Raw genomic sequence first — 26,031 nt, forward strand, 5'->3', positions numbered from 1 at the left:
GTGAAGTGTTCCATAAAATCCAATAAATCTGTCACTGTTTTAGACAGTAACTAGACAGTGACAGATGCTTTCTGTTATTTGCCACTACCCTCCCAGGGGAGATGAAAAAGGGAATAAGGGAGAGAGACTTTAAGGTTGGAAAAAAAAACTTGGGTAGGTTTAATAAGGGAATAATAGCAAATAACAAATATGTAGGTATGGAGCTTACCGTCCTCAGCTGGTAATTACTTCCCAATCGGAAAAGTCCCACACTGGACTGGGCAGCAGATGGGGGTACCCAATTCCAGGGTCTCAGTGACAATTCACAACAGTCTTAGTAACCAAGATAGTTCTACTTGGGAAGATAGGAGTTGACCTGTCTTGGGGAATGATGTTCTTCTCCAGTGAGGAAACAAGAAGGAGCAGCAGCAGAAACATACAGAACTTCACCCAGCCAGCAAACCAACCAGGGAAGACCCAAGGGCTCTCTTGGGAACCATTTTATACAGAACACCATGGGAAGGAATACTGTGATTGGTCCATTTGGGTCACCTGGCCCATCCTCTCCTCCCATGGGCTCAGCTGTTCCCCATTATGGCAGCCACATCCACACCTGGGCAGCTGCTGGGGGGTGTCCCAGGCAGAGTTTTTTCTGTCCTGGTCCTCTCAAAGTAGGACAGATTCCCACTGCAAGGAGCAGTGAGCTTTACTTCCCTAGATGTCCTCTACTGCTGGAAGTGCTGCAAGGTTATTTCAGTTTTAACCTGTAACTTTCAAAAGATCTCTAAATTCACCAATTATGTATTGCAGTAAAGCAGATGGCTTTTTACAGGGTTATAAAATTTCTAAGCAAATATTATATGGCAGCACCATACAGTAGTTTCAGATGAGAAAAATGCAATAATATTTAGCTAAGTATTTACATGGGTAACTGACCTGAGGCTGTATTTTAGCTTACATAAACCACACGAGTTCATGAGTGATCTATGTATTCATGAACTCAGTACTTGAGCTTGTACATAATTTGGCTACAGAAGAAAATGTACTAAGAGACCAATGTGTCATGACACGGGATGAAGTCTGGAATTTTCTTCTCAATTTTCTCTTCCACATATAAACTTGATCCAAATGCACTCCAGGCCTAATTACAACATGAAAGAGCTTTGTCATATAAAGGAAATTGCACTGCTGAAATGGAGCTGAAAAGACATATTTTCACTAAATATTTAATGTAGGCATTGGGTTTGCAGCATCCACTAGTGTCTCTCTGCATTTCCCATCCTTCACAACTTGAAATTAATAGTTGGTTAGTATCCCATTGCATAAAGACATAAATAACAACCATAAAAATCCCTGAAGATGCACTGGAGAAGGTAGGATATTTCAAATTAATCCCACCATTTTACAATGAAAATTTTGAATGTGTGATGAATGTGTTTGATGGTGTCTGATCCATATTTTAAAGACTCTGTGTTTAGGTTGCGACTGAGTCAGAAATACATTAAGAAATACATAAAGCAGACTTGTTTACAGAGCAAAGCTAAAATTTCATTGTGAAGCTAATAGTGCTATTTTCTCCATCCATTTTGTTTTTTGGTTTTTTTCCTTTCTGAATCTAAGATTATTTACAGTTATATTGTTCATTCTATTTACATTCTTACTAATACCATACCTGACAATGCTGTAATTTATATTTATCCTCAGACCATTTCTATGAAATACTGGTATTGTCCTCATTATCTCCCAAATAAGAAAGAGTAAGATTCAATGACTCAGAGGAGTAGCTCTTAGTTACATTTTTCTCCAACCTCTTCCTAAGCCCAGTTCAATTTATATTTGTCATCTTTGGTACATTCATTATTCCTCTCCTAATGACTATTTTTAAAAATAATAATATATAAACTCATCACTATTTTTCTTTTTTTAAATGACAGAAATCTATCATGATGACTCACTAACTTCTATTAGGTTGAATGCTAGAGACAAGATTTTAAAATAATGAGTGGAAGAGAAATACACAGACTCTGCGTTTTATAAAAGGTGATTATGCTACACTGGACCTTGTTCTCACCAACAAGCATGGACTGATGGATAATGTGAAGCTTAAGGGCATCCTTGGCTGCAGTGACCACAAAATGGTGGAATTCAGGATCCTTTGGGCAACAAGGAGGGTGCACTTGCAGCCAGGAAAGCTAAGAGTATCCTGGGCTGTGTCTAAAGAAGTGTGGAGCAGTGGTAGAGCTCCTAGCAGAGGAAAGACATGGAGCTCTTGGAGAGAGTCAAGAGTAGGGCCAGAAAGATGATCAGAGGGCTGAAGCACCTCACCTGTGAAGATGGGCTGAGAGAGTTGGGGTTGATCAACCTGGCTAAGAGAAGGCTCTGATGAGAACCTACAGTGGCCTTCAAGTACCAGAAAGGGCCTACAGAAAAGCTGGGGAGGGACTTTTCACAAGGGCATGGAGTGATAGGACAAGGGGTAATGGTTTTAAGCTGAAAGAGGGTAAATTTGGGTTAGACATCAGGAAGAAATTTTGTAGTGTGAGGGTGGAAAATGCTGCCCAGGAAGGTTGTGGCTGCCCCCTCCCTGGCAGTGTTCAAGGCCAGGTTGGATGGGGGTCTGAGCAACCTGATCTATCAGGAGGTGTCCCTGCCCATGCAGGGGGGTTGGAACTGGATGATCTTCAAGGTCCCTTCCAACAGAAACCATTCTATAATTCCAGGATTCTGTGATTATCTTCTGGTAAATTTTAAAGGGATCACAATCAAAAGTTACTTTACTTTTACAGCTCTGCTGTCTAAAGTAAATCAAGTATCATAGAATATTTCTTATGATAAGTTACAAAACTCTGTAACTTAACCACTAATTTCTTCAGTCTTACTGATGTTTGATTAAGTTCAGCTGGTTAACATCAACTTTAGTGCTATCTTATTCAGAATTACTGTTTTACACATTGTAAATTTTTATTCTTTTGAGATCTTGTAACACTTTTTTACTGGCAGCTCTTGAAGAAAGTGATTTATAAGGTTACAAAGGTATGACTATTTCCTTAGAATGCTTCTCTCATTTGTGTAGTTACAACATCTATAGGTCTTAACACTCCATTTTATACACTCCAACTAGGGGTGCAGTAGTTACAACAGGAGTGCTTTCAGTGAAGGCTGAATGGCAGAAGATCAAAGCTGGTATTAGGGAGGAAAATCAGGTCTTAAATTCCAGTGTCATGTGGCAGTAACATTGGCATTCTGGTGTTTACAGGGAGGGAACTGTGCTTTTTCCTTTTCTTCTTGGGAAGGGGGAACTGAGAAGATCCAATGGTTTACTGATGTCTCTGTAAAATAATTCAGCTCAGTAACCCTGCAGAATCTGCTTCCTTTCAGCTGGTTATTTTTTGGCAAATTAACAAACTGAATTAATTGAGATTAGCACCTAAGTTAACAGAAGTGAAGTGGAAGGAGCTTGCAGCCCATCCTGGGGGCAGGGGAGGAACACAAAAGCTGTATGTTAGACACTCAGATGTGCATCTTCTGTGCTCGTCACTTGTAGTTCCAGGGCTGCCAATCCAACCAGATTTCTAAATGTTATATTCAAAAATGAAAGGGGGTGCTGGTCTGCTTGTTTGTGAAAAGAGAGGGTATATAAGAATGGAGACTGCTCAGGTGTTAAAAACAGAGTTGGTAACACTCTGATGTAGATAATACAACAGCACTAAATAAAGTCTTGTAACTAGAAAGCTGGTCATTGTTACTTTAAAATAATGTTTCATGTTGATACTGTAAAACAACAAATAAAAGACTCCCATATTACCCTCTCCTCTTGAAAAAAACACCCACAAACAAAAACCACCACTTCTGTTACACTAAACCATTAAAAAAGCAATGACTAGGAAAACAAAAATCTATATATATATATATACATATGTAACAATTTTCCTGAAAAGAATTTCAATTTAATTGCTTGCATTGGCCCAAATTTTCTTTTGCACCAAAGTGAGCACAAAACATTATTGCTTTGCCAGTTTCACATTTCTTCAAGGAAGACCACCTGAGTTAAATTAGATCATTGTCCACCTTGTCACTGTGTTTGGATAAAATCCAGTCTGCTTTGATCATAGTAAAACCAATAAGCAACTCAAACCCACACCTATTCCAGGAAGTATAGATCCCATTTTTCAGGTTCTTCTTCCATTATTATAATTTGAAAAGGAAATGGGCAGAAGGCAAAAGTGTGCACATGGGTACCTACTTAAACTGATTTGGCTTCTCCTGCATCATTGTCACAACAATGATGCAGCCTTGGTGCTCTACTGGCTGCCACAGAACAATTTTGCTTCCAGCCCATGCCCTTTCAAAAGCAATGGGAGGAATTAGTTTCCTTCTCATGTTTCTCTCTTATTATCAGGTTATTCAGCATCTTACTTGGCTGGAGTAATGGATATTTTAGCATGGAAAAGAATTTATTGTTTAGTATTCTGAGGCAGCATTTTTGTGTACGAGAGACCTCATAAATGGAGTAAATGTAGCCTGTGGCTGCCTGAAATACCTTCATCTGACAAGTCTCTGGCAGCAGTAACTATTTTTACCTTTTTCTTCTGCCAGATTTTTTTTTTGTGTTATATGTCTTTGTGTGTTTTGTGCCTTTTTGCTTTTTTTATCAGTAAGGTGATGAACTCTGTATATTCATTATAATAATAAATCATGTATCTATATATATATATGTACACACACACATTTCATCAAGGTTGCTCTGGTAAAAAATGCAGTTTCATTTCCTTTATAAACTGTATTCACTTTTCATAATATTGGATTGCAACCTTTATAATCTGGAAAAGTTTAAATGAAATTGCAGTGTGTTAAACACTTAAAATATGTTAAAATTTAGGGCAGAATACACAAATATTCAAGAGTCCCTTCTAATATAGAACTTCTAATGACTGGAAGGAAGAAGTTGGAATTATATTTCTTCCCTTTTTCTGATTTGTATAATAACGGATGTACGACTAAGCTTCCTTTACTTAAAAAAAAATTATTTTCACCTCTTCTGAAAAAAAAAAACAACTCTGTAATATTAAACATGAGCTAATCATCACAGAAGGATTCAGGGAAGAGAAAAAAAAACCAGGTATAGAGCTACAGATACAAAGGATCAAAGACCAAGCTTTGAGAAGACCTACAAGACATGGCTTCTGGAGCTCTGATTTTAAAATATACTCTTGCTTGTACTTAGGTTTCTTATCTTAAGGAGAAAAAGATATATATGCATGTGGTGAAACTGTTGGATTTAGATTCTGGAGAAGCATTTATCCTTGATGAAGGGAAAATAACACAAACTTGGTCTATTCAATGTCTACAGATTCTTTTCTAATATCGATACAACTCAAATGCTGCAGATGACACCTTGGAAGTTCAGCACCCCATCAGCCAGGAGCAGTTGAGCTTCCAAAACCAAAATGACATTTGCTTACTAGTTGAAGTATAATACCAACAGGGTTTTCAGCCTCTTTTACACAGCTCACCTCTTCTACAAATCCTACAGCAGTTCACAGGGCAGCCACATCCAGGAGCCTAGCCCGTTGTACACTTGGTGACTGATGTGTCATTTCTATTTCTCAGTCTGCTCTCAGAGGTTGATATTATGTCCCATGTGGCCACAGGCTTCATAAAGGAGGTTTCAAGGAAGTCATCTGACAGCAGAATGGAAATGGCTTTGCTTAGGAGCAAAGCTGCTAACCAGTAAGTGAAAGACTTGGAAGTGGTGGTTCCATGACAATGAAATCCTGTGTGATCCTGGTCTAAGCACTTATCACAGGAGCATGAAAATGCTTTCATTTCTCTTACTGCTGTAGACACTTCAAAAGTAGCTGTATTTATAGTAATGCTTTTTCTCTCACTTTCCACCCAGCAGAATGCAGCTGTTTTTTGACAGCATTTCTACTACTTCAGAAGCTTTTCTATTTACTCTGTCAACTCTTGTCTTGGACTTTCCAGCAACTGCTGTCGTGTCCCTAACCTTATTTTAATCTTGATTGTGAACTCTCCTCTTCCTGCTTTTTCTGTCCAAAGTTCATTCATCTCAACTATTGTGGAAATGCTTCTATTTTGTCTAGTTTTATTGAAAAATTAATCTACCTTTCTTCATAAAAAAACAAATAATTTTTTATGGCTTCCCATTTCTCAGCCTATAAATACATACAGAATCTGAGGGAAGCATTCAATGTAACAGACTTTTGACGTGGAAATTTAAGCCTTTTCCAAATTTCTTTTTCAATAAATACAAGAAGTAATTAGGAGAAGGAGGTGAAAACAGGTCTGAATTTGCCCTTTGCAAGAGCCTTTTTCTCAGGAGTGTGAGCAAGATATTTTGACAGTGATGGAGTGTAAGGGGGAAGGATCATGTGAGCCGTGTTTATGTGACTGTGGGAATGTACATGGTGGGTGAGGGAATGGAAGAAGTGGGAGTTACTGGCAATGGTGCACTTGCTCTGAAATCTCTTTCTAGGGACAAAGTTCAGTGGAGTCTTCCAGAATGATTGTTTAAGACCATTCCTAATAAGCATGTAGGGTACTTATTTTATTTTATTTTGTTTTGTTTTATTTTCTTTTATTTCTGTCTTTTTAGTACACACTTCTTAGTATTCCCTTAAAAATAACTTGTACAAAATGGAAATTCTGAACTTAAATTTAAACATAATTATTTCTGGACTTAACGTTTTATAGCTGGTTATAGCGTAGGAGAAGTAATTTCTCTTGGGCAAATTACTCCTGCTGTCACCTAGAAGTGTTTATATATACTGGACTTCTTTTTCCACCTGTGAGGCCAATTAACACTTAATCATTGACAGTCATCTCACAGCTGGCTTTAGTTAAAGCATTAATCTTTGAGTAACAGAGCCACAAAATTCAAGAAGGTAACCATGGATCTAGCATTTAATGATATGCACTGTTCCAAAACGACACAAAAATCAGATCATTATATAGCACACACTGAAAAATCCTGACCAGGAACATACATAAAAACAAAAGTCTGTTTTTTTTCTTAGACACATAGATAATACTGTCATAAGAAATCCACAGGCTTCTGTTACTCCATTTTGTTCATTAAAAATTTGTAGAAGTTGAAAGGATCTTACCCGTGCCTTCTGCTCCATCTCCATCATTAATCTTTCATGTTGCTCTGCTATTGCCAGAGTTGCAGAATGGACTTTCTGATATATCATTTCCCCTTCTCGTGTTTGAAAGGTGAACAGCCCTTCTCCTGTGTCACACATCCTGCAGTAAGATTTAAGTAGCAGAGAAGGAAAAAAATATTACTACTGTGTAATTTTTATCTATTATAAAAAGTGCACACCTTGCAGTAGAAAATGATGACTTCTGTAGTTAAACTCTGGGATCCTTAACATCCACAGTTATTTTTACCATTGAAGAAAGACATATTCCAAGGCATTTCCAGAACTTCATGAACATAACATTTAAATTCAGTTTTAATCATCCACTGGATAGTGAGAAAGAAGTCTTATCATGGGATAAAAACTTGAGGTAGTACAGTCAGATATTTAAGGCATTGTTTCATGTGCACTGGCAAGCTACATTTAATTCTCTTAACTGATTCATGCCAAAAATACATAGCACATCATGACTTTGAAAACCTGATATTTTAAGGGAATATTGACCACTTAAAAATGCCAGTATGGCTGATCACTTCTAAGAAGGTGCATTGAAAGACAGCATCAAGAGGGTTAAATGATGACTGGCTCTGTGAGTACATTCATATGAAGCAGCATCTAAAGTTATCTTGATACTAAGAAAAGCCATTTGGTCTATTTGACTATAGCAACAGCATTTCTGTAGCATAAGAAAATTAAATAGTGAAAAAAAAAATGAACCCAGAAATAAAATTTACTTTCCTCTTTTGTGAGAGCAACTGCTATTATTCTTATTTGTGATATTGCTGTGGCATTATTCTGAGAAAGAAGAATGCTATACAATAAATCCAATGAGAAAGAGGGCTGGGAAATATAGATAGAGAGGAAATAATGTTAGATTATTGAGTGAGTGTTAGTTCAAGGTTATATATTCTATTAAACTGGTGCAATACAACTGATTTATATTACTAGTTTAATTACGTTATCAATGTCTGATTTCTGTATTTTTATAGAATTCTTCTTGCAATTTCAGAAACTGAGTTGAAATATCCTTTTTATCTGGTACTTCTTGTAAAGATTTTCAGTTATCTGTGATGAAAGAAATTGTTGGCTTGAGTCATCACTGCATAACATTCTTCAACAACAGAAAGATTTTTGATGCCTTAAAATACCAGATTTCTTTAATGTTTTGTTTACATTATTTTGTTTAAATTATTATCTGTTTGTTTGTTTGTATTTTAATAACCCAGTAGCTTCAGCATGGCTCCAGAAAGCCTGAAAATTACAAAGCATTTTAGAAAAATGGGCACATTTTTCTAATAGGAAGTATTTGAGGCAGAAGTAGATAAAACAGACTTGCTTCTGGAAAATACTTGGTGAAAATAGTTGGTAACAATGAACTGAAGTGTTGAAAAGAAAGTCATAGTCTTAAGAATGGATGATTCCTGATATTATCTGAATTCTGGAATAAACCTAGTCTTCCCCATCCCAAAATGTAGAGAAAATACAATCTGGTGTTATTTAATTTGTATTAATATGGTGTGTCAATTAACAGATTTTAAAAGAAAGCTTTTTTATTAAATTCCAACAGAGCTCAGGATCCCTGCTGTAAACATTGAAGGTACTTTATATCCTTAACCACAATTCTCCAAAGAGCTTCTGGTAGACATAAAACGTCTCCAGAGTTTTGCAACGTTATGGCAACAGCTTTTCAGGTCCCTCAGGGCATCATATAGCTGGTTACTCTGCTTTTGTGTAAAGAGATCTTAATAAAATTCAAACAGCGTGAAATGGAAAGTCTGGAAAAAATGACGAGGGTTCAGAAACTGCAACAAAATATGATCTTTTTTGTTGGTTTCAGAGGATGAAAAATCCAACAGGGATAAAAACAAGGAAGCAGGCAACAGGGCATGATTAAGATTCAGGAGTTAAGCTGCTGCTTGTTTTGACTGAAAAAAACTTTTAGCCACCACCACCGCTGATCAGATCAGGGTCTGCACCACCTGTGTGTGCTTGGGGTGAGGCATCCCGGGATGGTGCCGTGGGATCCTGCATCCCACCTGCATTGGGTGGTCATGGAGGAGAAGTCACACCAACCTCAGAAAGGCACTCAGGGCAGCTTCCCTGAGTCTGGGTTGTGGGCTTCCCTGTCTTATGATGGAAGATATGCACACAGCTGCTCAGAACTGGAGGTAGGGGCATCAGTTTTGAAGTGCTGAATTCCCCTAACTTGCTTTGAAGTTTAACAGGACTTAACGGCCCCAGGAATGAAACAATTGCTATCTCACGTGTCTGAGTTCTGTAAAAGCAAGAATAGTTAGAATAAATCTTTCTTTTTTTCCATCTAAGCTTGTTATTAGTAATCTGTTTAACAAGGAGATTATTCCCTTTGTCATATTGAAGTTTTCCTGTTCATCTCCTCAGGATGTTATGGCTTTACTCAGATGAAAAGCTGAGTTTAGACCTTCTAGTCTCCTCTAGTTTAGTCTCTTCTATTTTCTGTTCTATTCTGTTCTAGTTATGACACCAAAAGCTGCAACATGTTTTAAGATTAGTTTGAGCCTTTGTAGAACAAGAAAACACAAACTAAAATATAAGCACACCTAAACATGATGGAGATGGAGACAGGGAAAGGGCTAAGTTGCTCTCTCCTAAGCCTAAGAGTTTTGCCAAAAAACAGAGGACCTTTACTTATCTGGTCATGGGAAATGGAAAAGCCCATGAGCTGAAACACACTTCTTGTTCTGTTTACAGTCAAAACATACTCAGCAGAACAAATAAACTGGTTTTGCTTTTCTGCAAAATAGATTTCTGCATTTTTGATAGTAGTAAACAAAACCTTAATTATAACTTTATGTCAACTTAATGGCATATTCAATTTATACATTTCCTAAAATACTTAAAAGAAACAAGAAAAGAAAGGTGAGGGCGTCCTCTTTTCGTGTCAGTCTCACAGTTTTGTAGTGCAGTTCAAGCAACTCAGTATGACCTTCACTGTCAAAAAAATTAAGTGATTTTTTTGTACTTGAATTTTTTGATGAGAGACTTAACAGTCTGCAGATGCTTGAGAAATGCTGATGTTAGCTTCTCTATTTCTGCATTGCCCAACTTTAAAACAGGGATACCATTAACCTACGTTTTAGGATATTTCAGGATTCAATGCATTAAAATGTATGAAATGCTTTGACTGAAATAGGAAATCACATTTTTTTCTGTGGCATTACAGAATGATATAATGAGGCAGATAATCACTAGTTAAACAGTGTTGCAAATCATTGTGGGTTTTTTTTTTTACTTCTTAAAATACAGCACATGGCTTTTCACAATCACCATTGTTAGTTGACTGAAGGTAAGAGCTAAACTTGTGGTGTCAGACAAACCGAATGCAGAGATCAACAGTGGAAGTTCTTGCATTTACTCAAAATTAGGGCTTCTGTTCAAGCCAAAGATATTTACACACCAGTATTGCTAGATTTTTTTTTTTTTAACATTTGCCAACGTCACAAAATGATTTCTCAGTAACTCTGCTCACTACAGGTACACCAGCCTTTTAGAGCAGAATGAATAAGATATATTAACCTTGTAAAATTCCTTTCAAAAAGGAAACTCTGTTGACTTGATTTAAACACCATTTACATATGCTACTTCTTTGCAAATAGAGGCTCATGCTCTCATGTCACCGTTGAAATACTTGAAAAGTTTAACAGTACAATATTCAGCAGCTGTCTGGGAGGACAAGAATTTGATATCTCAGACTCATTCCATTATTTTGGTTAAGGGCAAAAAGCATCTTCACAACAACAAAGGCTGTCAGAAAGCAGATGCTTTCAGAAACAATTATTTGCTCCAAGTTCTACTTTTAAAATAAAGGATAAGTGATGAATGTAACTCAAAAATTTTTAGTTCTTCATATATCTGAACAATTTTTAAAATGGATTTGAATTGGCTTATTTACCCACAAGTAATTAATCATTAAGGAAATAAAGGCTGATTTTATATTTATTACTCAAAAGTATATATTACTACACACAAATAACTAAATAAAATAGTAAACACTCTCAAATTGGCCCTGAAAAAATATCAATAAATTTTTTACTATTAATAACTGATTACTATTGATAACTATAGCTAATAACTAAAATACAATGACTAAAACATAATAAGTAACTACTAGCATAGTTTAGCATTTCTAGTCCTTTGAATAAAAGTGGACTTTAAATTGTAAATTAAAATGGTAATGAATAGGTATTTTCCAGTAATCAGAGGGCTAGAAGTTACCAGTACCAAACCGGATACGATTTCTGTTGTTTACCCTGCACTTAATTTGTGTTAATTTGAGTCATTTTCTCACATATTGGAAGACCCAGAAATTAGGTAATGCTTATTTCCTGTAGGCTGAAGATGCTGCTGCTTATGGGACCAGACATGTAACTGTCACAGGATGAGTAGTGAATAAAAAAATGGCCTTTCTTTTCAGCCTTGAAGCTGGGGCTGTCAGTCAGGAAAGAGCTACTGGGTATGCAATATTTAACTCTGAACTAAGCCACTAATTTCTTGTATTCTACAGCTTTGATTTTCCAAAAAGTGGTGTAAACTACCAGTTTTGCCTGCAATTTAATTAGCTAATCAGACGAGACACACAAACACTATATCTATTGTGGATATCTAACTTTTGGTCTTCCCTTGTTTGTTGTTACCTCAACTTGAGCTAAGTCTTTTTGGCAGAAATCCTGTTTGTTCTTTCTGTGCAAGGACATTTCACACAGCATACAAGAAAGACAAGCTAGCTAACCTGAAGACCTCCCTAAGACATAAATGCAAAGCTCCCCTGAGGGTCCAATTCCAGCCTTGCTAGCTTGCTTCCTCCCACTATTATCTGAGAAAATGAAAAAAATCACAAGACAAGCAAATAAATCCTTTGTGAATGGGGCACATATAGGTAAAAAGCTTCCTACATACCTAGCAATATTTATCAAAACAACTTAAAAATAAACCATGATTTTATAAAATTTTAAGTCAACTTCTACATTGAAAGGATAGAAAAACAGGAAGAAATATAAAAATGTTGATAAGAATCCTAAGAAGAAAAGATGACTATATAAATAGGATATGTATACGACCTAGGAAAGGTCCATGGGTGAAATGGAGAATATAATAAAAAACTGAAATGAGCACAAAGTATAATGTATAATTAGCTGAGGAGTAGAACTTTGACAGCAGATGTGGTTAGAAGGACCTGAAGTTGGACCAAGGTCAGTAGAAGTGGGGAAAATGTCCTATGAAAGATTGGTGCAAGGGAAATGAAGATCATCAACAGAAAGCACAGCAATGATACAGAGGGCAACATCCAGAACAAGCAGACTCTAAATCTTATGAGTGTGGCCTACTGCTCATACCCGAGGTAGACATTTACCTAACCCTGCAAGTTAGATTGCCTTGCTTTCTCATCACCATTTCAGAGCTTTATTTGGAATGTTAAACTGGTATCCTGATAACTTCATGTTCTGAGAAGAAAGTAATGACAAATATCTGATATATGAGTCATGTGCCTGCTCCTCTTAATGATGGTTATTTACCAGCAAGAATATACAATACAAAAAAGTAATTATACATGATGTCTATAGACATTCTTCCATAATGTTTATTGTCATGTTATTGCACTTCAGCTGAGGTGGGTAACTTTTCACTGTTCTTGCACACACTCAGGAGATATATATAGTAGTACTTAATCTTAAATCAGCTTTCTTTCACGTGGAGTCTCCTTGAATGTGGCCTGAGTTAATACAGGTAACATGGAGCACCATCACACTTCTGATATGGCTCAGTAATTTGATCAGGGAGCTTAGCCCTGAAGACTTGTTGAGGGTCAGATTTTGTATTTCTTGAGTCATCCTCAGTGTTTTCAACTAAAAGAGCTAAAGCATCCCTCATGGCATCAAAACAGCTTTCCTAGTAAGACCATTTATGGCAACATTTTGCAATTCTGAGAAGGAAAGTGCTCAGAGATGGAGTGGACATGACTGATGAGGCAGTTAGGATGCCATCACTCAGAGGAATTCAGCAGTCCTTCTCCACCTTAATACTTCCCATGTGATAGCTGCACATCTTCTTAAGATATTATATGCAGTTAGGTAAAAGAAATTTCTGTGCTAGTCTGATAAGTAATCTGATAGTCTTTATGAACAGAGGTAAACTGCCCTACAAATTTCCCTTTAAAAGGCAGACTTTCTGTGTGAATAGACTTTTTTCATTATAAGATTATTTCGTTTTCTGACCAAAACCAAATGACCATTTAAGTGGTATAATATAACATAAATAACAATTTTCTCATAAAACATGTTTTTATTTGTTTTGTCAGATAGGAGAGATTGCTGTGCAGTACTAGTGGTAATTATGCCTCTTGGGATACTTTTGTGTTCTCATTTTCTGTGTTGCCTCTACAATTGTTTTTCTCTGCTCTGCCCTCTGTGACAGCACATTTAGACTAGTGGGGCATTTATCACACTGCTGAAACTTCAGGGACACTAATCTATTCCAGCATGGCAGATGCTTTCCACTTTTTGTTTGTTTTCAGAAAGCAGGCTGCATCATTCTCAGAATTATATCAACAATTGTCTCCTAGCACTGTAATTCTTTAATTCATTTCAACTGGGTTTACCCCTGTCCATCATAAGACACAGTGGAAAAAAAATTATTTCAGTATTTATCCTGAGCTTTGGTTTCGATAAAAAAGAGGATTCTGTCCAGGACTTCTTTCATACAACTTTTACTTGGTGCTACCAAGCTTTCCCATCTCTTCTCATCAAAATGTACTTAGCTATATTAAGTACTTTGATGTATCAGAATAAATAATACTAGTGCTGAAGAATTAAAGATAGAAATTAATTTTCAACACTAATTACAATATGAAAAGCAGAAAAGCTGACTTTACTGAATCATGCATAAAAGGTAGAATGTAGAGATTGACATGTAATTATGAAATATACCCATTCCTAATGGTAGACGTGCTGTGCCTGTGCTGTGCCTGTAATGCCAGACAGAGGCTCTGTTTTCTATGTTTTAGATGACAGAAACAAAATCAGTTATATTTGTGAGAAATTATATTTTTGAGTCTAAGAAGTTGAAACCCATACACTTTACTACCACCACATTTTCTCTCTCTTCTTGCTTATAGTTTCATAAAACATGATATGGGCATGTTGATGAGAAAGATTGAAATGTGCTATTTGTTCTTTAGCACATCTAAATAAGAAGGAGTCTAGATTGCACATGCAAATTATTCAGTTCACCTTATTTAAGAAATCAGTGTAGGTAATTAATGCATATGTATTTGCAAAACAATCTACTTTATATAAAAATTTTTCTGTAAAAAAAATATAAATAATCTCATGCTTCACAGAAAGGGAATACATCAGAAACAGAGGATAATAAAAACAGTTGTTGACATGCTCATAAATACACAAGACATTTGCATTTTTGACAGTTTAAGTAATAGGACAAACATGAAAATGTTGTTAGTTCTGTTATGTTGTAAAGCTCAGGTCTTGTTGATAATGATGAAATACCATTTAACAGTATCTTGGACAAGTATCTGTTCTTAGCAGCTGAGTGAAAGATAAACCAAGAGCTCATATATTACCACCATCCTTTTACCACAGAAGTTGCAGTTATGGTTGGCTATGCAACAAACAGAATGATGAAAAACACTGGGCTGAGAGAAAGAAAGAGATTTCAAAGACTACAAATAGCTAAATTTTTTTATTAACCTTTTAACTCATCAAGGTTTACCTATTCTTTTCATCTCACGTTTGGATGAGAGGAATATAAGTTCCGAGTGGAACTGGTGACAGATGACAGGACAGGGAGAAATGGCCTCAAGTTGTGTCAGTGGAGGTTTAGGTTGGATATCAGGAGAACCTTTTTTACAGAAAGGGTTGTTAAGCCCTGGCACAGGCTCCCCAGGGAAGTGGTTGAGCCTTCATCCCTAAATGTGTTTAAAAATTGTCTGGATGTGGTGCTTGGGGACAAGGTTTAGTGGTGGGTCATCAGAAATAGGGTAATAGGATTAGGACAGGGTTGGACTAGATGGTCTTGAAGGTCTTTTCCAGCCTGAGCAATTCTATGATTCTGTGATTCTAAGACTCGAAAGCTGGTACCATATTCAAATGCAGATGTTTCCCACAGGGCTTCTGCCACCTTGTTAATAGCTGTTATTCCGAAGTGAACACAAACACAGCCCATAGCAGTATTGCTCAGTTCTTCTTCCTGTCTTGAGTAGCACAACACAGGTGATGGTGATGTGTTATTTATCTACATGAATAACACTGACTTTGATAAATATAAAAAAAGTTAGATATAAAGCCCAAATAAGGCTGTTACTACTTAAAATAAATGATTGTGTAAGAACAGATTCGGAGCATCACTACTTGCTACAACTGAAGCAACAAAACTTAGTACCCCAAGATCATTTTTTCTAATCCTTTTTTGTTTTTTTTTTTTGTTTTTCCTTTTTGAAGCTATAAAGTCACTATTACGTTTAGGACTAATCCTTGCCCAATGTGTTGCAAATGGCAATCCTTTTAGATGCTGAATGCTAGAATCAGAATTAATTCTGAACACATCACACGGCTCTGAACTTACTGAATCCTCACTCAGGAAATGAAGAGTTTTTTAGGAGGTATTTGACAGTTAAAAGACATTAATAGTGAAGGAAACTATTTGCAAAAATGTATGTTCATTTGACTTAATTAGTTGAGGAATTTGGAGAGCTCAGAAATGATGTCATTGGACATTATTGTATACATGTGCCAGCAATACTTGGGAGTAATTAATCATGAAAAGTTAAACTAAAAATAATGAATAAAAAAAAATTGCATCTCCGTGTCTCAACAAATATGGCATTAAGAATTTAACACAGGACCATATTTAAACAACAAGAGGATTTGTCCTATAATGCCTCTCATCTTTGTATTGAACACTATTGGAAACTCATTACACCTACCATGATGCAGCAGATACTGTGTTTACATCATTACTCTCTTTTTAAATTTGACAGTAAGCATAGGAAACAGATATTTCTTGCATTTTGATCAAAGTATAAGGTAATATCTACTTAAGAAGAGGAGGGAAAATTTCTGGAAGTCTGAACAGGAATGAATGCAATTAACATTTTTGTTGGATGAATAATATGAAGACAACAGAAGTAAAAATTCTTGATGAACTAATGTAGAGCCAGATTTAGAACCACAGAACCAGGAAAAAACAGTGAATCAGTGACTCTCAACGGTAATGTATTCAAAATGCCAGTTTTCCCAGTTTATAGAAAACTAATGCTTCACTCTCTCACTTTTGAAAGTGGCATACTCAAAGTGCAAAAAAATGAAGGGCACACACTGAGCATTTCAAGCTTCATGTCATGTATCTCTTCCCCTTTGCCCTCTCCCCCCTTTTAAATGTATGATCAATAACGGTTTGGACTGCTTAAGGTGTTCGTGGTCAGTCACTGTCTGAAACTTTCTGTACACTCTGATGTTATTATAATGGGGATTGAAGCACTGCTGTCTGCTTTCAATGTCACAGTCTCCAGCTTCAAGGTATGTCATCAACTTCTGTGACCACTGTGGTCACAGAGGAATTTTCAGAAATTCATATGCAAATATTAAGGGCACACAGGATTGTCCAGAGATGCTCACCACACTATGTACATATACTAATGAGTAATTAACATATGCTCGTGATATCCAAGGACTCATCAACACTAATTTTAAAACTGGCAGGGAGAAGACAAGGTAGGGATTTGTTAAAAGGGAAAAAACCCAAAACCATCTGTATTTCTCAGCTGCTGACAGTAAGAACTGAAAATATGTTTCTCTTCTGAACTTTAACTAAACATCCACATAGACAAGCATTCAAACAATGCCTTTGGTGGTAAACTGGACGTGCAATAATAACATCACAAAATATTTACAGAAAATATCTTATTTCTAATACTTCATAGGATACTTCAAGAATACTTCAAGAATACTTCATTGGCTTGCCATTTTCTGATGTTTTGATGAATGTGTATTTCCACCTCTGATTAACAGCAATGATACGCTGAGTAGGCTTTCTAAGCTGTGTATCTTTTCTGACTTTTCTGTGAAACTACTGATGATGTTGTGGATAGACACATTTTACACTGTCTTTAGTGAGGTTTTGCTTAAAACAAAAAGGTCTAAGTAACAATAGGAAGACCGATGGCCATGGTGTGCATGTACAACCACATATCCTGGATAAATATTCCCTCAGATTATTTTTCTGCACAGCACAGGATGCAACTAATTGACAAGAAATGCACCTTGACAAGTCCATCAGAGGAGGGGAAAAACAGACAGAGCAACAAAAATGGGATAGTAAAATCTAAAAGTATCAAATACATCTTCTCTAATGCATAAAATGTTTAAGCACAGCAGGCCTGCTCTCTTCCCAGGGAACTTGAAGCATTGTTAGAAAGTCAAATGAAAAAAAGCAATCATCTTTGCTGTGGAAAAGCACTAAAAAGCTACTTTTACACTGGAGCTTACTCATCTACTTCAATATTTCAGAATTTAGGCATCTGCTGTTATATGCTGCCTTAGTCATTTTTTTATAAGAAATTTATAAGAGTCATGGAACTGCTCTGAACACTGGAATGTATCAATCCTTTCTGTCCATGATTCTGTATGCCAGCTTTAAAAAATCCATGAACTATAGGTGCAATACCTACTGGCTTCATCAAACATTTATATGTACCTATCCAAGAAAGAAGCACTATAGGTGGCAGAAGAAAAGGGTGAATATCATTTATGTACGGAATCATATTTATAGTGGATATTCTTATCCAGAAATAGTTCTTATGCAGCAAAACATGATCCTGTATTCCCTGGATTTTTACACATAATATATTGGGCATGTTTGTGGCTATTTCACCCATGCTATTGAAACCATTCTGAGTATCCTAGGTAGAAAGTCTTTCCCCATTTTTTCACTCTGGAACATTCATATTATAGGTATCCTTCATGAACAAAATATTAGTCTCAAGATAAATGCTAATATACATATCTATTTCTGTGTATTACTATTCCTGCTCTAATTTATCTGATGGTCCTTTTCACCAGCTATTTGGCACTACCACATGCACTGAACACTTTTTTCTTGGCTGCCCTCCATTTCATCTGCACTTCTAAGGCTGATAGTTAATCATACAAACTTTTTTTTTTTTTCCTCTGACAAACTGGTCCAATGGGGCTTAAAAAATGTCCCATAAAAAGGCAAAGTACCTGTGAAATGAAATATTTGAGATGGTGCTGTCAACATCTGCCAATGAAAAGCACTTTTCCTTGCCAACCTCTTCTTGCTGCTTTTTGCTCAGATTTTCCACACCTGATCAGATGCTGTTCCTAAAGTGCTGCACCTATCCCAAAAGCTTCTATGGTGTTCCATCAAAATATCAGCTACTTTTTCCTTTTACTGATAACTCCCTCCCTATCTATTTCTGTGTTACCATGTATTTTACCACTACATTCCTATCTCCTCCTACTCCATGTGCCTAACCCATTCTGTCCTCCTGCAGCAAAACCCTTCCCTCCTATTTTCATCAGTCTCTTGTGGTTTTTTAGACTCAGCAAACTGGTCCACTTGCAGTCCAAAATGTGTACCAAGCATCTCTAGCACACTCATGCCCTGGTCTCCTCCAGACCACTGTAGTTTGCATTGCTTCTGACACTCTTTATCCTCTGGTGGCAGTGACAGTACTCTTAGACAAATAAATCACCAGGAATACAGACGATCCAACCTTTTCTTATATTAAATAAAGATTTGACACTCTCAGTCATCATCTGAAAGAGCTTCAGGGTCTTCCACTGAATCGTCACCAAGACTATGAAGTTTTCTTGAATCCCATTCCTGACAGTAAATGATACTTATAGTCAGGGACTCTCAATTTTTTTTTTTTTTTGCATAAAAATAATAAGTGCGGTTTTGCAATAAGTGATGACAATTTTTATGTACTTTTGTAGGCACCTTAATGAAATTTCAGCCATAATAGCACGTTTCAAGAAAATGAAATCTCTCCTGTCATTCATCCCAAAATATTGTTTTTAAAAAGTGTATAGGTGTATCCCAGAGTGTAGCTCATTTAAAGTATCGTTGTCCTGGTTTTGTTTTTAAAGGGGGATATTTTCCGAGTTAGAAAGAAAATTAAGAAAGAAAAAAAAAAAAAAAAAAAAGAAAACCTGTTTTGTTGCACAGGTTCAAGCAAGCCATGTGAGTGCAAGAGTGCAATGTTACATCTGAATTTTCAGCCCCTGGCAGGATAATCAAGTAGATGAAGCATCTCAGTGAATTACAGCACTGTACTGAGTTTTCTTCCAAAAAGTCAGAAAGATCAAATGATCTTTGGAGCCGCTGAGATTGAGGGATTCCATTAGTTGCTGCCTCTCTCTCCCCTCTTTCTAATAAGATGGAAGCTTTTTAGAAAATATGTGACAAATTACTAACTCACAGCAGAAATAAATCACACACCACAGAGTACAGCATTATTAATAGTGCGATAATAGTAATAACTTACCACGATGGCCAAGAAGTACTATGAGGAGGGACACAGTAGCTAACAGCATTTCCTCTAACAGGGGCTAAGGGACAGACCTTTCTTTGGTACTCTATAAATTAGTGGAAGATTAAAGGAGCCTGCAGGACCAGTCAAGCACAACTCAAAAATGGCCTGACTTTCTAGAATGCTACTGAGCCAGCACTGCCTGTGAATTGCTCTCCATTTCCCCTGTGTGACAATATTTTGATAGTTCTTTACTTAATTTAAATTAGAGTGAAAGGACATGGAGATGCAGTAAAATACTCAAGGGGGACATAATGTATGATAATATTAGGAGGGCTGTGACATGGTTTTCAATTATTAGACTTGTTTTCTCTTTAGTAGAAAGCTTTGTGAGAACAAAAATTCACATGGCTTTGTAGTCAATCAGCATATACCACCACTGCCTAAAAAATGTAATAAATCACTCACAAATGGTCAATTTGGTAGTTTTTTCAGGTCTTCCTCTTTAGTTACATGCCTATTTTGGGGATAACACATATAATCTTATATGTGTCTTTAAACGTATTTGCGTGTGTGTTTGCCGGAGCACAAAATCTAACTTGGCTTTCATTAAGGAAGCAGCTGTTGAGAAGTGGTGAAGAATCTGTGTCAGCTATTTAGCATGTTTTAAATGTCTGACCCAAAATATCCTAGGTATTTTGTGATTTGTATGGCCATAAAACTAAAAACGAAAAGTCAATTTAACACAAAAAGCAAATGATTGCAGACTCCACATTAGTTTACTTTTAATATTATTGTCTTTGTTTTTTTTAACCCATAGGTTTTTATACAGGAGCAGAATTTGTTTTTCTATTTCTTACATAATTAATGGAAATAATAAATAATTAAAGTAATGGTTGAAAATGTTGATTACCTTCATGACTGCTGTGTGATTTATGCAAAGAAAATTTGTAAAGAACTACAGCAACGGAAAAAAAATTAAAAGTCTGTAACTTCTGCAGTTATTCACACATTCCGACACAGTCCTGGGTACAATGACATCACATATTTAAGTTAGTTGGGAAATGTGTGTATATATATACAATATACATATATATAAAGCTCTGTTGCTAATTGTAGGAGAACAGCAGAGGAGCAGGCCTGCATGGGATAGAGGAGTGTTGTGAATTCCCTGGTACTCACTGACCCTGAAGAAGGACAAAGAGCTGTAAATAACCTAAGGAATTTGCCATCTGGACAATGTTATGTCCTGGTACCAGGTGCCTCTGGTGGGAACAGGTAGATGACATTTTATGTTAGTAGAAAGAGCACTTTGAGGTGCAAATTGTAGATCAATCAATAGATATTGGGATCCTATATAAGTGTAGTGAACCACACAATGAATGATTTTGATTGTACACAGTAATTGGGGTCTATGCCTTCATGTCTTCTGTCAGCTAATGGCATTTAACTCACTAATGAAAAACCAGAACACAGCTACTGTCATAGAAATTTCCACACCAGAGTTTCTGCTCTCACACTATTGCTATATCCAGCATATAAAAGTATTTCTGGAACTGCTATACATCTGTGAATGACTGTAAAGGCCAAAACCATTCCATTGAAGCAAAGAATTTACCAGTTATCCTCCAGAAAAACTACATCTTAGAAAAGAAATAGGTATACAGGCTGGAGAGTTGGGCAGGGAGGAACAAGATGAAATTCAACAAGGGGAAGTGTAGAGTTTTGCATTTGGGGAAGAACAACACGATGTCCCAGTATAGGTTGGGGGCTGACCTGCTGGAGAGCAGTGAAGGTGAAAGAGACCTGGGGGTCCTGGTAGACAAGAGGATGACCATGAGCCAGCAATGTGCCCTTGTGGCCAAGAAGGCCAATGGCATCCTGGGGTGCATTAGAAAGGGTGTGGTTAGTAGGTCAAGAGAGGTTCTCCTCCCCCTCTATTCTGCATTGGTGAGGCCGCACCTGGAGTATTGTGTCCAGTTCTGGGCCCCTCAGTTCAAGAAGGACAGAGAAGTGCTTGAAAGAGTCCAGCGCAGAGCTACTAAGATGATTAAGGGAGTGGAGCATCTCCCTTATGAGGAAAGGCTGAGGGAGCTGGGTCTCTTTAGTTTGGAGAAAAGGAGACTGAGGGGTGACCTCATCAATGTTTTCAAATATCTAAGGGGTGAGTGTCAGGGAGATGGAGCTAGGCTTTTCTCTATGGTGACGAGTGATAGGACAAGGGGTAATGGGTGTAAGTTGGAGCATAGGAGGTTCAAGTTGAATATCAGAAAGAATTTTTTTACTGTAAGGGTGACAGAGCCCTGGAACAGGCTGCCCAGGGGGGTTGTGGAGTCTCCTTCACTGGAGACATTCAAAACCCACCTGGACACGTTCCTAGGGGATGTACTCTAGGGGGCCCTGCTCTGGCAGGGGGGGTTGGACTAGATGATCTTTCGAGGTCCCTTCCAACCCCTAGGATTCTATGATTCTATGATTTAGCAAGTGAGTTTGTTTTTTGGTGAGAACAATGAATTACCAGTATCTGAAAGAACAGGGAGAATTAGGCAGCTCTCAGGCAAACCTTCCAAGGCCAGCCTGCTAAAGGAGCTTTCTCAGCTCATGAACAGTGACTGGCACTCGTGCTATGTTCAACTCAATTCCAGTATAATCAAGTCCCAAGACTGAGGGACAAATAACACTTCCATTGCAGTTTTTCATGTGTGATACACAAGAGACAACTGTTCAGACACTAAAATGACTTTTGGAATAAACCTATGTGCCAGCTGAAGCTGAGGAACCACAGTTCCTGTCAACAAATAAAGCCCACAAATGTTTAAAACCGTGCCCCTTTATGCTACTGCAATGCTCTGTGTGTGCATGTGCAAGCCTGAGTTTGCACAGGTTCCTACATATTCATGAACAAGGCTCTTTTGTCGTGCAAATTCCAGCCTTTGCATTTTGATGACTTCCTTCTATGTTTGTACAGCACCAAGACTCAGCATAGAGGATGTTTCAAACCTCTTCCTCAATCGATGACACTACATTCAGATGCTTTGGAGAAAAGGAGGATTTATTTGTGCTTAGCATTCTTGCTGGCTAGATGGTTCTCTGTGCAAAATGTGGCCTTCTGGATTGCCCTTTGTGAAGTGTTTAACACTCTCCTACTGTCTGTGTAGATAATAAGGTGCCCACTTTCTGCATTTTCAGTCAGCTCATGCAGATAGGCTTGGTGGGGGATGGATACAACAGTACTTCACAGATAAAGTAGACACCCTGGCACTTACTGTGAAAGGTATTTATATAATAAATGGAGAGCATTAAGAAATGTATTAGCATTTTGTATAAATGAGTTTCTAAGTTTACTGTGGTGGTTTTTTTAAGCAGACTTTTGGCTTATTTTTTTTAAAATTTTCAAATCTGATGTTTCAGTCCTCTTGTACTTTGAGATAGAATGTTAAATGTTACTATGAGAAAAGGAACTGCTGCTGGGGCATCTCAAGTTATTCAGCTCTGCCATATGAAATTAGTTTTTGCTCTTGCCTGCTGTGGAATTCAAAGGTTAAAATGCAGAGTTGAAATATTAGGTGAGACCTAATGTGATTAAGAATGTATGAATTAGTTTGTCTGCATATTCTCTGTTCATCCATTACACAGCAATGACCTTGATAGTCATATTCAGCATCAGGAATCTTAATGAAATGCTTACAATAGAGCATATGAAAAAGGGAAAGTTAGAACATGGTCAGTAAATATAAAATCTTCTGGGCTCAAGCATGGATGTAAAGCCATCTGGAAGCAAAATAGTGATTGATAACTCAAGTTATTTTAAAACAAGCCCTATTTTGATTATGACATACTACAGTATTAGAATGGGGGAAGGCAAATTGTACACTTCAAATTAAGGGCATAGTTCATGTTGCCTCAGGACCATCAGAAGGAACACAACCTTGTCTCTGCTAATAATTTAGGCAAACACAATATAATTCTTAAGAGATTTCATTAAAAAGCTTCGTTACATTTGAAACATACCAACGATAACTGATATCTAGTGCTAAGCTGAAAATCAATGCTGCAGCCTCTGGGCTGTAAAATATGCAAAAACAAGCCTCTTCCATGAATACTATAGGATTATGTTTTTTCTTCTGAATTGTAGGGTTTTTTGTGTTAACTGGAAAAACTTTAGGTGACTGTTTTTCTAACTGCATATGTTTCATTCTGTGGGAATTCATAAGGAAATTTACTGTTTAGGAATTAGTGAATTTATGAATTATGATGCACTCTTTCCTATCAATTTTGTATTCATAAATTTGCTCTTTACAGTGCTATATAATTTCATCTGTGGAGTATGCTGCTCTGCTCCAGGAGTCACTCAGTTCTCAATCTCTGAGCAATAAAATTACAGCTAAATAAAGGTAATTTTATTTTTTAAATGTGTTGTCTATTTTTGAGATGTCATTGTTGGAGAAAACCTTTTGTAAGTGACAATGATACAAAAAACCTTTTGTATCATGACTGAATTTTCAAAACAGAGACTAAAAAAAAAAGCAGAACACTTTAAAAGGTACAATAGAAATTTAGGATAAAGCAGCTTGTATATAATCTCTTTTCTCTGCCGTATTTGTTATACCATGGAGAATTTCATCATATATGAATTTGGTGGAATTTGCTCTGACTTATTAATGCTAGAGCAGTCTGAAAGGAGCCTTGGCAGAGAGAAAATGCAATGAGCACTTTATAAATCACTTACAATGTGCTATATAGTTTCCACTAGTAAAAGGTTTCTTAGATTAGGTACTGTGATCAAAACTAGAGTAAGAATCCTGTAGATTAGTTAAATGCACAGCTCCTTTTAAAGTAGAGTTTAAGTGAATCAGATGACTAATAGAGAACTTACTCCAGGTCAAGATTTTGGCAGAAGGCTAATTGAGATTTGGAATTAAGTTGGAATGGCAAAAAAGTAGGAATGGAACTAGAATTACAACATATTACAGTATAATCTTGGCACTGCTAAGTGCCACAAACTAATTAAGCCTTTTCAATGGTAAAAATGCCACTTTTCCTAAAATTAGAGCTGTGTGATTACTGAAAAAAGAAGTGACAAAAGCTGACGTATGTACAAGAGATTCCTGTTTCTCTTTTAAAATTATTTTCAGATTTTAGTAATACATATAACTTTGGAAAGGAATATGAGATAAAAGGGAAGAGGCAGTGAGAAAACACCCAAAACCAGAGGAAATTCACATAAGGGATAGTAAGACTTTTTGAAAATATTACATATCCATACAATAAGATGTCAACAAACTTTGATATTAATTGTGAGATAGTGGGAGCTCTGAGCTAATGCTTAAGTCAAATGATAAATCAAATTTTGCAGCTGCATGAGTGCTCATACTACTGCATATCCCAAACTGACTTACGAATTCTGTGACAAGCTTATGATTTATAATGATGAGCTTATGATTTACGATGATATTTATAATTATTCAGAACATATTATTTATAATTTTATGCTAAACCTATAATAAACTTAATCAACAATTTAAATAATCCACAGGGAATAAGGAGTTGTTTGATTCTCTTCAGGGAAGTACAGAACTGAGCTGATACATATATCATTGTATAAAGTCCCTTACATAGGAAGCACACATGTAAGGGGTCCCTCCCCACCTAAGGGAAAAAGAGGATGTTTCCTGTAAATTACTTTAAGGGTTAATTGACTAATACATTTCACCTTAACTCCAAAAATCACCCCAGAAGAATGACAGACAAGTGAAAGATTTCAGTCAGATGTAGTGCCTGAAGCAAACATTGAACTTTTCTGCTTCAGATAAACCTAGCATCTGTGTATCTACTGCTGAGAAAATAAGTATGTCAGTCTTGGGTCATATAAAGGAAAAAAAAAAAAAAATCTAAGAAATTCTCATGTCACCACGCTGCAGTGCTTGAGATTAATATTTTTTTCAACCAAAGAAATAGATTTCAGATCTTAGAAGTGATAGAGAATATAAAATTGCATTAGATTTTCTCTGATGAAGAAAAAAACCAAAACAAAACCAAAGGCAAATAAAGAAGGAATAGTTTAGTGTGCTGCAATGAGTCTCTCTGGAGGCACAAAGCGAATAAACTTGAAAACACTTGAAGTAATTGAAATTTCAATGCCCTGTCTACAAAACAGAAGAAAATGTATTTCATAAAGAGGAGTGTGTCATGAATCTGTGGCTCCTTCTGTTCTTAAAACTCCAAGAATGTACCTATTGCTTCAACCTCACTATCCATCTGGAAACTTATGGTAATTAATGAAGTTTGGCTGGGGCTTCCACAGCCCATCCTGGCTTAACTTGACCTTGGTTCTTTTTTCCT

At 36.7% G+C, this 26,031-nt stretch overlaps 1 protein-coding gene across 1 annotated transcript in view; it reads right to left on the reverse strand.

Annotated features, from left to right (window-relative positions):
* Positions 1–26,031, reverse strand: part of DOK6 (docking protein 6) — a 238,320-nt gene that overhangs the window by 54,388 nt on the left and 157,901 nt on the right. Inside the window, exon 6 of the mRNA XM_071737070.1 lies at positions 7,107–7,245. Within this exon, the coding sequence (XP_071593171.1) occupies positions 7,107–7,245 (139 nt within the window). The remainder of the gene's footprint in view (positions 1–7,106; positions 7,246–26,031) is intronic.

Source organism: Heliangelus exortis, chromosome 2 (genome assembly GCF_036169615.1).
Source record: "Heliangelus exortis chromosome 2, bHelExo1.hap1, whole genome shotgun sequence".
Lineage (NCBI taxonomy): Eukaryota > Metazoa > Chordata > Aves > Apodiformes > Trochilidae > Heliangelus > Heliangelus exortis.